This window comes from Spea bombifrons, chromosome 5 (genome assembly GCF_027358695.1).
Source record: "Spea bombifrons isolate aSpeBom1 chromosome 5, aSpeBom1.2.pri, whole genome shotgun sequence".
Taxonomy (NCBI): domain Eukaryota; kingdom Metazoa; phylum Chordata; class Amphibia; order Anura; family Pelobatidae; genus Spea; species Spea bombifrons.
This window is the reverse complement of record NC_071091.1, coordinates 57,561,574-57,578,257: the sequence shown is the minus strand read 5'-3', so window position 1 is coordinate 57,578,257 and position 16,684 is coordinate 57,561,574. Positions and strand designations below refer to the sequence as shown.

At 37.4% G+C, this 16,684-nt stretch overlaps 1 protein-coding gene across 1 annotated transcript in view; it reads right to left on the bottom strand.

Annotated features, from left to right (window-relative positions):
* Window positions 1–16,684, bottom strand: part of ANKH (ANKH inorganic pyrophosphate transport regulator) — a 54,963-nt gene that overhangs the window by 6,891 nt on the left and 31,388 nt on the right. Inside the window, exons 2-8 of the mRNA XM_053466251.1 lie at window positions 12,273–12,489; window positions 11,178–11,296; window positions 10,432–10,515; window positions 7,065–7,235; window positions 5,330–5,464; window positions 4,048–4,140; window positions 3,080–3,175 (exon numbers count right to left, since the gene is read on the bottom strand). Of these exons, the coding sequence (XP_053322226.1) occupies window positions 3,080–3,175; window positions 4,048–4,140; window positions 5,330–5,464; window positions 7,065–7,235; window positions 10,432–10,515; window positions 11,178–11,296; window positions 12,273–12,489 (915 nt within the window). The remainder of the gene's footprint in view (window positions 1–3,079; window positions 3,176–4,047; window positions 4,141–5,329; window positions 5,465–7,064; window positions 7,236–10,431; window positions 10,516–11,177; window positions 11,297–12,272; window positions 12,490–16,684) is intronic.

The following is a 16,684-nucleotide window of genomic DNA, read 5'->3' as shown; positions in this document are numbered from 1 at the left end:
TCATTCTGCGTCTACAGTAAGAGATACCATTTATAAGTACTCGACTGCTGGGTCGTGGCTCCTTCTTGCAAGTGCTATTTAATTGTGCGTTCGATTCACACTGGATCTTTGGTTTAGGGGAACTTTATGTAAAAAGGAAATCAATCTTACCTCTGGTTACACAAAATAGTCTTTTAGAGTCCACAAGTATCACACGGCAATGCTTTACTCTTGTCATTAAACTAGGTTTTCTTCACAAGTGTCATTATTATCACTAAGAAGTCCTTTCAGAAAGCAATACCAAATGATCCAAACTACTCAAAGCAGCACATACTCATTATGGGTTCTTATTGTCCTATAATAATACAGTTGGGCTAAAGGAAATTTGCTCCAATAATGAAAAAATGGAAAGTTGAAGCCACTAAATATCTAATGGATTTTTTACAATTTTCTTTCTGATGTTTTGTGCCACATATTAGCTGCCTAAAGGACACAACCCGCTTCTGCACATGGTAGGAAAATGCCGAAATACTCGCAGAGGCAGCGCTGGTGCTGATTGGTTGTAAGTATATCATTTGTTTTGCCAAACATATCTCCTGTAAATAGCTGATGGGTGGGGAAAGGGGCTATTGCCATATGGGCTATTAAAGCACTACTCAGCTTTGAAATTTCATCACTTCACTGTGATGAATCAAGTGCATTTGATGGCTGGAGTGTCCCTTTAAGGTAACATAATGCCAAATAAAGAATATCTGGGGCTCCTTCCTCATATGTTGTGATCTCACACTGCAACATTACTCACACATTTAAAAAAAGTACTGTGTTTTGTATGGACCTGCCAGCCTTTTAGACGGCGCCACATACTCTGCACATTACTTGCCCACATCTCCTCCAGCACCTGTTCCTTGTTGTCCATGTCCTCCTGTCCTCCTGTAACCTGTCCAGTCCTGCTCTGCCACTACAAATACTGTGCTGGAGCTCAAGATGGCAACCACTGTTCAATTTTTCAGCTTCCCAGGAAGAATACACCAGCAAGTCATCTGCCTCTGTCTTATGATGATTGCAGTTAGGCATTATTGTGCATTATGTATTACCCTTAGAGTGCCAAATTTGTGTACATTGTACTAGTGTATGTGTATTCAGAGATCACCCTGGCATACAAAAACTTCAGCGAGTCTGAGTAGGCTGCTTCTGGGTGATACCTCCAAACACCATTGTAGCGAATGTTACCCTCCACAATGATTATGAAGATATGTCTTTCTGTACACTCTGAACATACTATACAGGCACTGATGTCCTGATGTCCATCTTCAACCCAAAAGGAGCAATCTGTGTTTATCTATCTATCTACGCACAAATGTAATGGATGCTGAACCCCATTTTGTGAACATTTTTGGGACTGCAATTTTTCTTTGATTTCCAGGGGTTAAATTAATATTTTGTACGTTCACCCTGTTCACCCTGTGTATTAAGAATGACTCAGGGTCTAATACTTTCCTGTCTCCGGTATTTGTCAATTCCTTCCCCTGGGACAGTGGCTATATAAACTATGCCCAGTCCCAATAAAGTATTCTCTTGCAAACTGGCTGGTGTATCGCCGTGACTGGTGGTACCATACTTTGGGAGACCCTTTTTCTCCAGGAGAGCATCGTTACTCTGAGATCCAGAGCAGCTACTTAAGCCCAGGGACGCCCCCCTAGACTCCATGGTTCCCGTTACAATACATAACAAAGATGTTGAGCTTCAGAATATTGCATAAATTTACAATAACATCTCCCCCAACACACTCAGGCATATGTAGAGAGCTCACGTAGTGCATTGTTTGCGCCACAACGTGTTATGCGCACATGATTTCCTGGTCACATTAAGCTCACCTGATTCTCTTTCTCCTTTCATCCCACTGGGATTACACTGGGTAATGTAACAAACAGGGGTTGTCCCGGTCATTAGGTGCTGACATTAACAGACCTTATCAGCAGTTCTGCCACAGTGATTCAGCAGCCGCTACCCAGATACACAGCAGTGCATTTATATTTTTTGCCAGGAAAACTGGGAGCGTGACACCGAGGCTGACCTGACTATGTTTACAATATGAGTGTGACTGATGGGAAATACTGAACCTGGATGCAGCTGTTTATGCCTCTCTGTTTTGCCCCCATTTAAATAGTAAAAGCCACACGCATACGCTTTAGAAAAAGCAGGGAGCAATGTGATGAAACTGAGCAATTAAAAAAAATAAACACCAAACTGTAGTTAAATTAAAATGTTTCTCTGCTGCTAGCATAACTGTGTATTCATTATTAATATGTTACATTATTAATATGTTAGATTTTCAACATTTTAAAGGGACCATCCTGTGTCCCAGAAGCCCCCTGAACCATCACTGACTATGAACGTACTTTGTAAGTGCATTCATATGCATTCGTTCAACCTAAAGAAAGAAAAATAAGACTCAACTCAAGCTTTGTAGTTCAGCCGATTAGTGATTAACGCTGATGGGAGCACTGTGAGAACCCTGCAAGGAGCATTCACCAAGCCTGCTCTGGAGCTGACTGGTGGTAACATCTCATCTCCCACAAAGCACCTAACTACAGGGAGGGAGTAGGGGCTTCTGCAAAAAAATTTTTAAAGCGGCCTTTCAGCTATCATAGGCAGTGCATACGATCACGCTATGGATACTGATACAACGTATGTCTTCTGTTTCATGTATACGTACAAAGTGACTGCATGGGTCACTGTTGCTACAAATTGTCAAATTCTGGTTTTAGCATTTTCAAAAGCTGCATTCCAGGGCAAAAAAATGCTGACAACTAATTGACAAAGACTATGCTCTGGTTAATCTTCATTGCATTAAACTGATTAAGAATAATGGCTTTGATCAATGGCGAACACGAGAAGCAGGAGGCAACAGCTTTGACTAAGCTTTGACTATTCAGATTTGCAGATTTATTGGTCTTTTTAGATGTATTATGGTGTCAATATGGTGAAAATATAGTATAAAGCACTTTCTTTGTTGTCTGTTCTTTATCCTTTCTAAATTCAGCGTAAGATAGACATACAATGCGATATGATAACAGGTTATTAGTGTTACCAGTCTTACCGTTAGGGAAAGAGCCATGCAAAAGAAAGTAAAATTCTTAATGTGGGTTTTGGTCACTGTGCTGTTGCTTGACGCCGTTTTGTTGGTAGGATTACTCTGTGGAGATAAAAACACAGCAACAACCTTTTATAGTTTGGTTTATTTATATTACAAATCAAATATTTGTATAACCCAATAAAACTATCTCATTGATAAATTGTAATACCGCTGTCTAAAATAAAATTAAAAACAAGAGGCAAAAATCTACTCCACTACTCGTCAACTATTTTTTTTAAAATAGATTTATCGTTGGCCTTGTCCAAGTATGGGTGTTACAGCATATTTTTTATGCACGTGCGCAAGGAATTTTTTTATAAGACACAACCGAAAACAATAAATAGAAAGTAGTAGATATTCTTAAAAACTCAAGAAAACAAAAAAACACTGGTAGCTAAGGAGCATATGATTAAATGTTCATTACAAAGGTCGTTGCCGTCTTGGCAGAAAAAAATGGAAACTGAGTTTTCCCAATGTCTATATATTTGTGTATCGTCTATTCATCTGAGGAGTACAGCACGAGAGAATGTTTCCGTAGTAAAAATAGTAAGAGTGTGGAGGCATAAATGACACAGACATGTGAAGCACCATTTGCATTTTGTACAGAGAAGATTAGTATGTCTTTTGGTATGACCATGCAAACAATGAAGAACATGTTGTATGAAAGAGAGTTGGCTATCCATTGTATTTTGTAATTAAAAGCCAAAAAATAATTGTGGATGATGTATGTATGAGATGTTTAAATGTCAAGCTGTAGATCCATTTTTATTACATAACCAAACTTAACTTAAAGGGTCTGTTGTGAAATATCAATTGGATGTTATTATTTTGCGGTTTACTGCCTGGTAGCACTCAAAGGTCTGTTATGAGGAAGCAATTAAAGGAGTGCCTAGGTATGGCAATATTGACCATTTAATTGCAATGTTTCTCACCTTGTCAAAAGCAGGGTAGACAGCTCGGAGTTCAGTGAGCCAACCGTATGGCATGTGTCCAACAGGATATGTAGCAGTAAGGATCGCCACAGCCTACCAAAATGGAGAAAAACATCTGTTTAAGAGACAGGGGAGCCAGAGAGTACTGATTAATTGCGCCAATGATCACAGTCACTCATGGGCAAGAAATGGCTTCCAAGAAGCAAATCCAAGTAAAGGAATAATATGGGGCTTTCTTATATGCTTATGTTAAACACCGTCAAAAGATTAAAACCTTTTCTGTCTCCCTCATAATTAGTTTAACCAAAGGTCAACTGCCCATATAGCCAATAATATGGTTCAACTTCCACCTTTTTGAGGAGTAAACTTTCTAAAGGACGCAAGAAGAAAATCTTTCAGTATATTAACTTTTCATAAGAGAGACCAGACTCGCGTTGTCTCTTGCTTGTCATACTTGAGCAGGGTTGCTTGTAAAACAGGGGTTGTCAACAGAAAGATCTCGATAAACTCCCAAGATGCTCAGTTAGCAACCTAAAACAAGAAGTGTGTTAACTGCCTGCTGAGCATCATGGGATTTGTAGCTCCAGAAAATCAGTTATCAATTGGTTGTCCATGTTGTAAAATACACTACACACTATTGTTTTATTTTTTTCACATTTCTCCATGCTAAAATAGTCCCTTATTATTCATCTAACTATCCCCAAAACAATTATGCTGATAAAATCCTATATTTACCTTCATGACTGTTAGAATTGCATTTTAACTGGGCTACATTATTTCTTACTACATTTGAAACATATTCATATAAAATACTTGGTTTTATAACATACTAACACACCAAAACAACTCACATATTAATTTTATTGCAAACAAGCCCATTTTTCTTAAGAGTTTTGAGAATTCATTAAAAATCAATTTAAACTTGTACCTAGTAGGTTCTGGACACTGTATATTAGGGGGATTAATACATAGCCATCCCTACTGTCTATGAGATTTCTAATAGATTGCAAGCTTGCAAGAGAAGGACCCTCTCCTCATCTATACCCCCCTAAGCCTTGTTAAGGTTAAAGTTAAGGCAATTTTATATTACTGTTAATTATTTTTACAGCCCCGTATTGTAACTGAATCTGCCAGCGCTATGTATTGGTGTTTTGTGTGTATGGTTGTGGCTATTAGGCTTAATTATACTCTAAGTGTAAGGATTTTTTTTTTCCACCTGCTGTCTCTGTTTGTCCTCTTAAATATACTAATGTAAATACCCTGTGCCTTTGCACTAACTCACCTCTGTGGCTGCTGCGCTACCTCCTAAATCACGTGAGACAAAGAGATTGACGATTGGTCTGCTGATCCGCTGAGTAGCCAATATTAGTGCTAAAGGCCACCAAAAACTCAGCATCTTTCTTATTGTAGCATCTCCCTGTAGAATGAAAGAGAAAAAAGCACACCATATGAAAAACAGGTCAGGAAAACAACAGAAGCTAAAGGATTTTTCTCGCTTCCTGTTCAGATGGCTCATCACATTTTCAGTTTAAAAATTTAAAACCCTCGCATCCAGACAGCTCATAAAACGCAGGAAAAAAGGCCCAGTGTAAATCAGTTAACGTATAAGTGCAGCTGTTGGGCCACATTTATGGTACCATGAAAAATGGTAGAATCTCTTTTTAGTTAAGCTTTATGTTGGAAATTCCATAAGCCGAATTGTTTCTAGGCAAAGTCAAAATAAGTTTAATGATTAAAAAAACCGGAGTACTGGGTACTCTATGCATGTAGACTCTTTGGATAGATGGCACTGGAGACCATAGCCCTCTCATATGGTGGGATGGGCATATGTAGGGCATATGTAGAAGAGATGAAAACTAATGTTCCTATTCAAAAGCATTCAAGGGAAGTGTCCTTCTAGCTTTCTCCTGTAGCCATGTGGCACTGCCTGGTTATTTAGGGAAAACACAGCAGGGTACAAAGGACAGTGGTAGGGGATACATATGGAGGGGGGAAAGCCTAAGGCAGGTATGTGTGCAAAATGCTATATTTCATAGAACTCTCCATAGAATGGACAGCTATCAGTCTTCAGCACCATGTGACCATTTCCATGCAGCAGCTGTAATTAACAAAAATGCTTATCTACATCATTAAGTTTCAGTGAAATAGATGGGGGCCCCGTTATCCCAGAGAGTCTCTGGGGGATTGTCAGACCCTGTTGGAAAACAACCCTGAAACCTTGTCTGAAACCTAGTTTGAAACCATTTGATAGGTGCTATAGAACATAATCAACTTAGACATGTTGCAATATAAACATTTATGTTATATGTAGTTTACAGGTGAAGGTTCTGTTACTGCTCTTACACTACACATGTGTTGCAGTAGCGGTTGTTTTATATAGTCATGACTGTGTATTATTCCTTGGCAGTCTACATTGTGTTTAGTTACATTGTTATTGGTGTTTTATGATCTTTACATAATGAGTTAATGAAGAAAGTTATTGATGTTAACTATGCTTAGTCCTCTTGCAATTAAGCCATAAACTTTACTATAACAGGTAAGTCATTCAACTGGGAAATGTACACTAAACAAAATGTGATAGTCGTATAAATTATCAAGTCTCTAATTATGTTGATTATGATTATTCAACATATTTTGAATATATTACATTAGTGAAAATAAAATAAAATGGATTTACTTTTTTATCTTTTTAAATTTTCAAATGATACATTTTAGAGGGACTTGATCTTTGGAATGATGTATCCATGTGTTTAAAAAAATATTAAGGCACAGTATGGATTATCAGTCTTGAATATACATCACATGATTCACATTAGAGGAAAGAGGAGTACATTTTAAATGATATCGTGGTCTGGCTGCATATGAATGATAAACAAAATAAACAATGTTCGAAAAAAGAGCTATTTTGTTGCAATTATGTAAACTATTTCGAATAACTGATTGAATAATACATAGAACATTCAACTACAGAACAATAAAGAATGAAACTTGCATATATGTTCTCATTTTATACTCACTCCTAACTCTGGACCACTGCTATCGGGAATCTTGTCATGTACGTTCTTATAGTAACCCAAGCATAATGTTGTGCAGCGGACAAGGGCTCCAATGTACAATGAAAGGATCGGAATAAGCAGAGGCTCCCTGCACTCCAGGTGACTGTGGAGGAGAATGGCAACAAACACGACCTTGAACAAGAAAAACAAATGAGGTAAGTGCCAGAAGAGTGAGCACATTATACACAGAAACGTTTTAAAAACAAGTTAACTGATTTTATTTGATATGGTCATTTGATGATACCGTGTTGTTTTTAATTGACGAGAACCACAATAGGATGGGATTGTTCTCCAAGGTCAACTCTGGATTTTCAGAAATCCTTCTTTTCATTTATCCATCTACCGTATCTGCTCGATTATAAGACGACCCTGATTATAAGACGACCCCCCAAAATCTGAATATTAACTTAGGAAAAAAAGAAAAAGCCTGAATATAGGACGACCCTAAAGGAAAAAAGTTTTACCAGTAAATGTTAATTCATGTAAACTATTTTTTTTAATAAAAGCTATGATTGAGAAAAATATTTTTTTTGTTTTTATTTCCTTGTATTTTCCAACCTGTCCCCCAGTTACGCACATCTGCCCCCAGGCTTGCCACACCAATATGCCACTGTGCCCCATGGTATGCCTTTTGACCCCCTATGTGCCACTCTGCCTCCAGAAATGCCTTATACCCCTATATCCCATTCTGGCATTTAGGGGGTTAAAATGCATATTATGGGGCAGAGTGGAATATAGGGAGGTATAAGGCATTCCAGGAGGCAGAGTGGCATTAAGGGAGTTAAAAGGCATTGTATAGAGCACTCTGCCTCCAGAAATGCCTTATACCCCTATATGCCACTCTGGCATTTAGGGGGTTAAAAGGCATATTATGGGGCAGAGTGGCATATAGGGAGGTATAAGGCATTTCAGGAGGCAGAGTGCTCTATTAAATGTGGAGTTGGCAGCGGGGGTTTGTCTGCGTCCGTCGTGCATACCTTCCCCGGCTGTCAGAGATCAGAGTTCCCCGCACCGGTGCGGGGAACTCTGATCTCTGACAGTCGGGGAAGGTATGCGAGACGGACGCAGACAACCCCCGCTGCTAGCCACACCTCCTTCCGGCTGCAGCGGACGTTGTCTACGCGGATCGCGTAGACGTCAACCCGCTGCCCCGGCAATACAGCAGGAAGCACCGGTAAGTGTGTGTGTGTGTGTGGGGGGGTGTTAAATGGGGGGGGGGGCAGGAGGATCCAGGTCCCCTGCAGCGGTGCGGGGGATCTGGATCTTAGTCTCATAATCAGACCTCTATTTGAGGTCTGATTAGAAGATGACCCCGATTAGAAGACAAGGGGTATTTTTCAGAGCATTTGCTCTGAAAAAAACCTCGTTTTATAATCGATCAAATACGGTATTTAGATTTTATTTTCTTACAACTGGGAACTCTCCACATTTCTCCATGTGTAGATAATTGCATGGCCTGGAGGAGTTTTTTCATCACTAAGAATCCTAGTCTCTGCTCCTTTTCTACATTGACCTTTGGCTGGATCTGGCAACACTGATGACTTCACTTTATTGAACAACCTTAGTAAGAAATATTATAGAAATACTATAGAATTCCAATGCACTATAAAACATTTGACCTTTAAAGGAAAAAAAAACGAAGCCCATTCTTTAATAAATGATTACTTGTATTACCAAGGCCGCCCTTTCAGATAGGAGACATAATTGTGTTGGCCATGAGATATGATAAACATCATCAAGATATCTCTGTGAATCTACTCATAATACTGTATAAATGGATCTGCTTAAGCATCATTCAGCCATATGACAAAGCTGGAAAGATACATTTTAGCTATTATTCCAGTCTTTTGTCACTAAGTAATTAAGCCCTGTATTTTTTTGTAAATGAATGCAAATGAGAATGCTTTTTGACACCATTCTACAAAGGGAATGTGAAACTACACTATAGGAAATGCTTGAAATATGTTTGGAGGATAAAAAATTGAATTACACATTGAAAACTATGTAGTAAAAGATCAATTCGGTATCTTTCTCCAATAAAAGCAACCAGTACGAAACAATGGGGAAAATCATAAAGTATTTAACTGTATCACAGCAACCAAGATAGTGAAAAAAAGTGAAAAGATAATTAAAGTGCAAAAGGCTATGGTATTGATTTATTTAGAAAAGCATACACAATCCCATTTTTATGACATATATTAATTGCAATATGTTCACCCTGTTTAGTGTACCCTTTTTTATAATGCCACAATACTTTCCCTAATTATACTCTATCACTGGCTGTACAGTTGTCTTGATTTACTGAATACTAGCATTTGCATCCCACCTAATTACAATTTTGCAAATTATATAATTCCAAAATCTGCATCTCAAAAGCTAACTTTCACTTTTAGCCACCAATTAATATTTTTCTTTAAATCTATCAACTGGATAACACGATATGGAAATTACCACAAGGCCTTAAAATATAACATTACTGACAGGCTAAATCAGTATGCAGATAGACCATGCAGACACTTTATAATATGCCAATATGGTGGATCATACCAAAACAGATGTGCGTTCTAAAGTAAAATGCAATATGTGCAAGTATATTATACAAATGTGTGCGATAAAAAGAGGAACTGTTAATAGCTATCATAGCTTTTTGCAAAAGAAATTAATGTGTTAAAATTATCTAGAACTTGTGATTTTTGTATGTTAAATACTTTTTTGAGATATTTAGTTTGTCTTATGGAAATTGAAAATGGCAGCAGCCTGTGGCAGAGCGCGCATTATACCATCAATTTCCTGTTCTGAAGTTCTACCCTTCTTCTCGTTAAGCCTACAATGTCTTTTTGAGCCAATCCACAACAACCAGCAACATAACTGCAACTTAATCGCAGGAGATCCTGAGAACAGGAACTTAAAATGCCACTCCCCAAGGTAGGTTTTTAATTTGTAAATGTCATTCATTAAGTTTAGTGTACAAAACTGTTAAACACAAGAATTAGGAAAATGGACAGATCCACTTTAATTATATAATGACTCTGGTCTGATAAAGCTTCTATGAAATAGGCTCTGATAAAGAGAAGCAAAACTTTGTATTTTTCATAAGTATAAACTTTCTTTTTACACTTACAACATAATACAAAAATGTATTTTTTATGACTCAATCAGACCCTGGAAGGCATTATTTTGATATTTATACATAATTAATTTTCTAATGCTAGAACCTATTAAAGTGACTTTGCCAAAACAACTGACAAGGCCCTGTAAAATATACTGAGCACAATGTTTGTGTATGTATTTTTAATCTGAATTACAAGAATAGAGGTGATTATTTTACCTGTGCTATAACATCAGAGATGGAGGCGCATCCAACGAGGAAGCTGCATTTGTGCTTAAGTAAAATACCAGCATGTGTCCAAGCCTAAAAAAAAGCAAATTAACAGAAATGACCAGGGTCAATGGCGTCACTATGCAGGAATGCTACTAAGCCTGCAAGTCTAGGCATCACCAAGGACTCAGGCAACAAGCTTTAACATCAGACATTGTACCTTCTAGTTCATAATAGAAGATCCGGGAGGAGAGAGACCTGTGCTACTGATCATGCAACAAAGAGTTTCTGCTATATGTAATTTAGAAGAATTAAAAAATGTCAATTTTCTAATAAAAAAAACTTTCTCTATAGTGTTTTGCAAAATTGGCCCCCAATTCTCCTTCACATGCCCTCTCAACATTGCAGCTTTTCAAATTAGCTGCTCAGAGTGATGTTCAGATTCTCTAACATTTTAGAATCTCAGTCAGTTAAGACAAATCTACTGGTATTAAATATGGAAACATGAGAATGGTATCTGCTGCAGAATGGGGAATTCTGGATAAGAATGAGAGATTTTGACTTTTGTTCTCAAATTATATATTTTACTTTCTCGGTTTATCTTGTGATCGTGTCTCTTCATGTGGACATGATTGTCTTCAAATGCTTACCTAAAATATTTTGGATAACTGTGGTGCCTTGCGGACCAGACTTAATAAACTACTAGTTTGGAACGCAGTTGCTTTTATAGAAAATAAGGATTATCTATAACTTACCATGGCATCCATGAACGGGAAAGCTGCAAGGTAAAGGAAGGCCTTCCGTGTTTTATTTCCAACAGACTCATCCACATGATGAAGCTTGTTTATTATGTAGTATCCCAGGTCGCTATATGCTGAAAAGATAAATGAATATACCTTATGATGCTGATTTGTAATTTTTAAATGGTGTATAAAAGATTTTGCCATTCTGTTGATCTTTTATAAGTTATTCAATTGTTTGTGTGCATCCTAAAGTGTTGCATTTTTTAAAATTAGTAGCCATCTTTATGTTCATCTTTATGTTCTCCAAAACAAGGTTTCATATTATATAAAACAAATACCTTTTTTTCTTTTAATGAAACTTTCTGTTAAGTTGTTACCACTAACGCACACTGATGGAAAGCAAGAATAAAGACAGACTCCGAATAAATGAGAAAACTGAACTTTACAGAAATGACAATGGATCAGCAGGTTAGTCTGCTGGAGTTGACATTAGCCGAATATGAAGCGAAAAAAATAACTGGCATTTAAGTGTGTCTCTGGATAAAAAGGTTGACAAAATCTACATTGGAACAATCCTCATAATTCTATTAATTGTTACTTATAATTAGTTATTATTATAGTAATAGATGCAGAAAAACGGTCTTTAATGTAAGATGATCTGCCCCATCATAATAGTTAAAGCTGCCTTTCCACCAGCTGTCCTGAATGTAACACTTTTATGCCAAAATATGTCACTATACAAAGCTTTCCTAGTTCTGAAATAAAAAGAGCTTTTTATATTTGTTTTTTTTCTATGATTTAAGTTTGTGTTATCCCTTTTTTTCACGGAAGACTATATTAGATATGCTTAGGTTTAATTTCATAATTTATCAAATGCCCCCTTTCATAAAATAAATTATGCATTTTATTTTATCTACTTTGCAGGTCACTCTAAGTCAACATACTCTGTAAGCTCATAATGTTTCAATGATCCCGCTAGTTGTTATGAATAAGCAGGTCTGCTATGGTACATGCCATCTCATGCATCATCCAATTCAACAAAATGGGAAGCCGATAGGACAAAATTGGAAAGCCAGTACAAATAAAGCAAAACATCCTTTTACATACCTATTAGGGTGTGAAAGATGGCTGCCACAATGCCTGCTACGACCATACAGAGTACAGCCTTCGTTCGGTCTCTTCTGCTGTTTACAAACACAAGGCCTACGTTCTTGAAGTCGCTCATGGGACCGGTGAAAAATTTCATTAGGGAGTATGCCAGACCGTAGCTGGCAAGCATCTCGATGGCATCTTCTTTTACAGCAGCAATGCCACGATTTAAAGCCTGTCAAGAAAGACAATTCCAGTTAAATGGAGGCGCCGTTTATTTCATATTTTAAGAAAACTAGAACAGTGCATAAATAGATTCCTTTATAGAATGCAAATAGTTAATATAAATAGTTAACGTGACACTCTCCTTCAAATTACAAGCTTTTTCAGAAAATTATAGTTTATTTTCCATGTTTTCGCATTTGCTCGACTGCTAATTTTAAGGGTTTAGTGGTTATTGGTTAAGATTAATGGTTGTTCATTCTTGTCAGCGCTTTCTCTGTTTGTCTACATATGTTTTTATCTAATTTGTCATATTTGTTTACTGTATGTAGGCAGTTAATAGTGAAATTTAAAGAACGAGTAAAGAACGAGTAACTAAATGCAACATGCAAACCATCCAGTTAGATATTGTTTAACACATGGAAATACTAATTCAGAAATTCATTAAAAAAAAAAAAAAACAGCCTTAGCGGTTAGCCCCGACCGGATTATCACAGAGATCCTTCCATAGAAAAGAAATGTAAAGTGCACCCAAGGAAGCAATCTTGAAAACCTTTTCATTGTATCCCAAGATAAGGGATACAAAAAAAATGTTTTTCAGTTGTTCTGTTTTCAAACGCACTTGTCCTTTTTCAACTCTGATAAAGTTAATTTTATGAAGTTAAATCATTTGTTTTCATGTCAGAGCCTTTTTATAGTGTACTAATGCTTTCCACGATTCCAAAGAAAACAACATCGTCCTGCTTTACAAATCATAAGGAGACTTCACGCCTACAGGCCAGTCAGTGGTTTTCACTAATGCCAAAGAAATGACGCCATAATGGTCAGTCAGAGTCTCCTCATGCCTCTTCAGACTATTTGCTCTTCTGACTACACAATAAAGACCACAAGTTGTAAACCAGGTAGTTAATGTTTTGGCTAATATGTGGTTAACCCAGTGGTAACCATAATATAAAATGCAGCCTTCTTGGGTTCTTCTATAAAGAGCATATGCAGGACACACCTGCTTCTGGTGAGCTTTGGTGTCTAACATTTTGTTGCAAGGTAGGCCAGAGTGGATTTAACTTGTTAAAGGAACAGTCTAGTCCTCACAATTGTATTTTTAATTAAAGTCGGTCTCACTTTTGCATGTAGCCAAAGCTATTTTACTGTATGGATACTGGGACATGCATTGTTTAGTTATTGGAGATATAAAGCACACCACAGCTGCTATCACTTCCACAATGTGGATACCAATGAGAATAGGTAGTGAAGAACAGGGCTAATGACATGAACAACAAGCTGTTAAGATTGTGGCTAGGTTGGGAATTAGGCGGCAACAGCCACTATTCTTTCTAATGGCATTCATTTGTTGAGTGTAAATAGCACTGACAGGTTAATCAGTCCTAACTAAGATGTGCTGTAACTGAGTGAGGCATAATCCAATGTTATGTCATTTAAAATGCATTCCTTTAATATATCTAGCGTTAGATAATGTAATGTAGAGAAGTCATGTTGAATTAGGAGGGTACAAACTGGTAGGTAGCATTTGATACATCACATTTTAGTCTGTGGATAATGAGTTTATTTTCCAAACTTAATCATAAACTAAGAGCACAAGAGATAATTTAGAAGGCATAGCATATTTTATAAATTATGTGGGCATCTAAAAAAAAAAAAAAACACTGCATAAGTAGTTAGCCATAAGTCTCACGGAGAATGTAAATTTAAAAGGTTTACTGTAATATTATTATTATTTATTGTTTTATATAGCGCCATCAAATTCCGTAGAGCTGTACAATGGGTAGACAGGACATAACAAGTAGTATATCACATAACATTTTCACTTACAGAACAACAGGTGAGGAGGGCCCTGCTCAAAATATGTAAAGGATATGAAAACATTTGTTAACGAAAAACTGTATTCTTTCTGTTATGTCCTGTCCCCCCCCCACACACACACACAAGAAATTGCTAATCTATATCTGAGTTGGATTAAAGTACAGGTTGACAGCATGGGTGCAGTTATTACGCATTGCCAGTACCAACAGCATGGTGTGGTAGACTTAGTGAATGCTCAGCAAATGTACACGACTTTATATACCCTGTTTATTGCTATAAAACCAATAAATTATGATATGCTGACTCCTGATATTATACACAGAAATCACGTATTTTAACAGGGAGAGAAATTGTGGTGGGCCCTGCTCACTAGCTTTGAATGGACTTGGGAACATAGTGGTGATAAGACCCTTGCTTTGTAATATATGTGAAGATTAATTATTCTAGAAAAGTGACCATTACAAGGAGAAAGACATCGGAATTACTGAGTTAATATTTCAGGTAATTTTGCTGTAGAGCGTGCATTACTATAAATGGTTGGAGTTACACTTCTTTCAATACCATGCTAGCGACTGGAGCTGAACATTCCAGTCAATCACTATGTGTCTGTGTGCCAAATATGACTTAAAACCTAACCGTACTGTAAACTGGAGATTTAATCATTTTCCGGATTAATGTGAATTCCTAGGGCTAGATTCCCCATCAGGTAAATTAAATCAACTGCTGAGAACCACATGTATGTATAGTTGCAATCAAAATTCAACCCCCATTGCAAATCAGATTTATTGTCAATATTACAGACATTCAGCTGTTTGCAATTAAAAAATCAAACAAAAGCAATTGAAATAGCTCAACACAACAAATGCTTCAAATGGTTGCCTTAAATTCAACTGAGAATGCAAATTATGATGACATCACCAGTCTCAAAAATTATTCAACCCTCTCATAGCAAGCCTCTTTAGTACTTAGTAGAGCACCCTTTTGCTTTTATGACCTACTGCTAACGAGATGCATAGACAGACTTTAGCGTCTGTCAGCGTTCCTGAGGAATCTTAGCCCATTCTTCATGAGCAATGGCCTCCAGTTCAGTAATATTCTTGGGTTTCCATGCTTACAGATGGCATGATGTTTTCCCCTAGGGTTTCCTGATATTTCAATTAATCAATCTAGGGTTTTCTGATATTTCAATTAATCAATCTTGCTTTCCAGACGCTGCAGGCTTCCACTGCCAGAGGATGCAAAGCACTCCCAGAGCATCACCGAGCCACCACCATGCTTAACTGTAGGCGTTCTTTTCAGCGTATGCTTCATTCTTCTTCCTCCAGACATACCGCTGGCCCATCAGGCCGAAAAGTTCCAGTTTTGTTCCATTGCTCCACGCTCCACTTCTGTGGCTTATTTATATGATTTTGAACATATTGAAGCCAACTTTTCGTGTGCTGTTGGGCCAGTAGTGGTGTATGTCTTGGAGTTCTTGCATGGAAACCTACTGCGTTTAATATGAGCCTTAATATGAGCCTGAGTTTTCTTGTGCTCATTGAAAACTCAGCCTGTTGCAGGTCTTTTGCAGTTTTTCTTAACCTGCCTTCTGAGATATGTGGTTGCAGCCATCGATAGCTTCCTTTTTCTGTCCCATCCAGGTAGTGTAAAGTTTAATTTTAAAGTTGCGAACTATGCAAACTGTGTCTCTAGGAACATTCAGTGCCTTCACTATCTTTTTGTATCCTGTTCCTTGATTGTGAAAGGCGATGATCTCTCCTCTTCACTTTTTGGACCATTCTTTTAAATTATAAATACAAAGTATTGGAAATCAAACATGTGCGTATATCAGGGAAACAACCATCTTAAGGATACATTTCAACTCACAGGAGCACCAAAAATAAGTTTTCCTTTTATGAACTAAAATATTTTGGTCTCAAAGGGGACATCAAGGGGCCAGTCTTTTGCATTACTCAGCGCAGGTCCACGCATATCAAGGTCTATGTTAACCCCGTGTCTCATTATCTGCCTACAAAAAAGTGTGTTTTTTCATCTATACATTGAATGGTTTGTGGATGACATCTAGCACTCAACACAAAATATACTTTGGGTGTCATTAACGGTGACAAAAAAGCATATTCTAGTCCATCTGTTAAGGATCATGACACCTAGATTATCTTCTAGATTGTAACCATGGGTCAACCAATAGGGTCACTGTACCTTTCTGTAAATCCAAATTATTATGCAATACACTACTTTGCTATGTCCTGTTTACCTATTTACAGCAATGTGGAACGTGATGGTGCCGTATAAATAAATAATGTTTAGGTTTCCTCTTAAAAGGCAGATAATCTTGCTTGTGGGGGTAATTAAAAGCACTGCTGATATTAACCTTCATTGATGTAAAA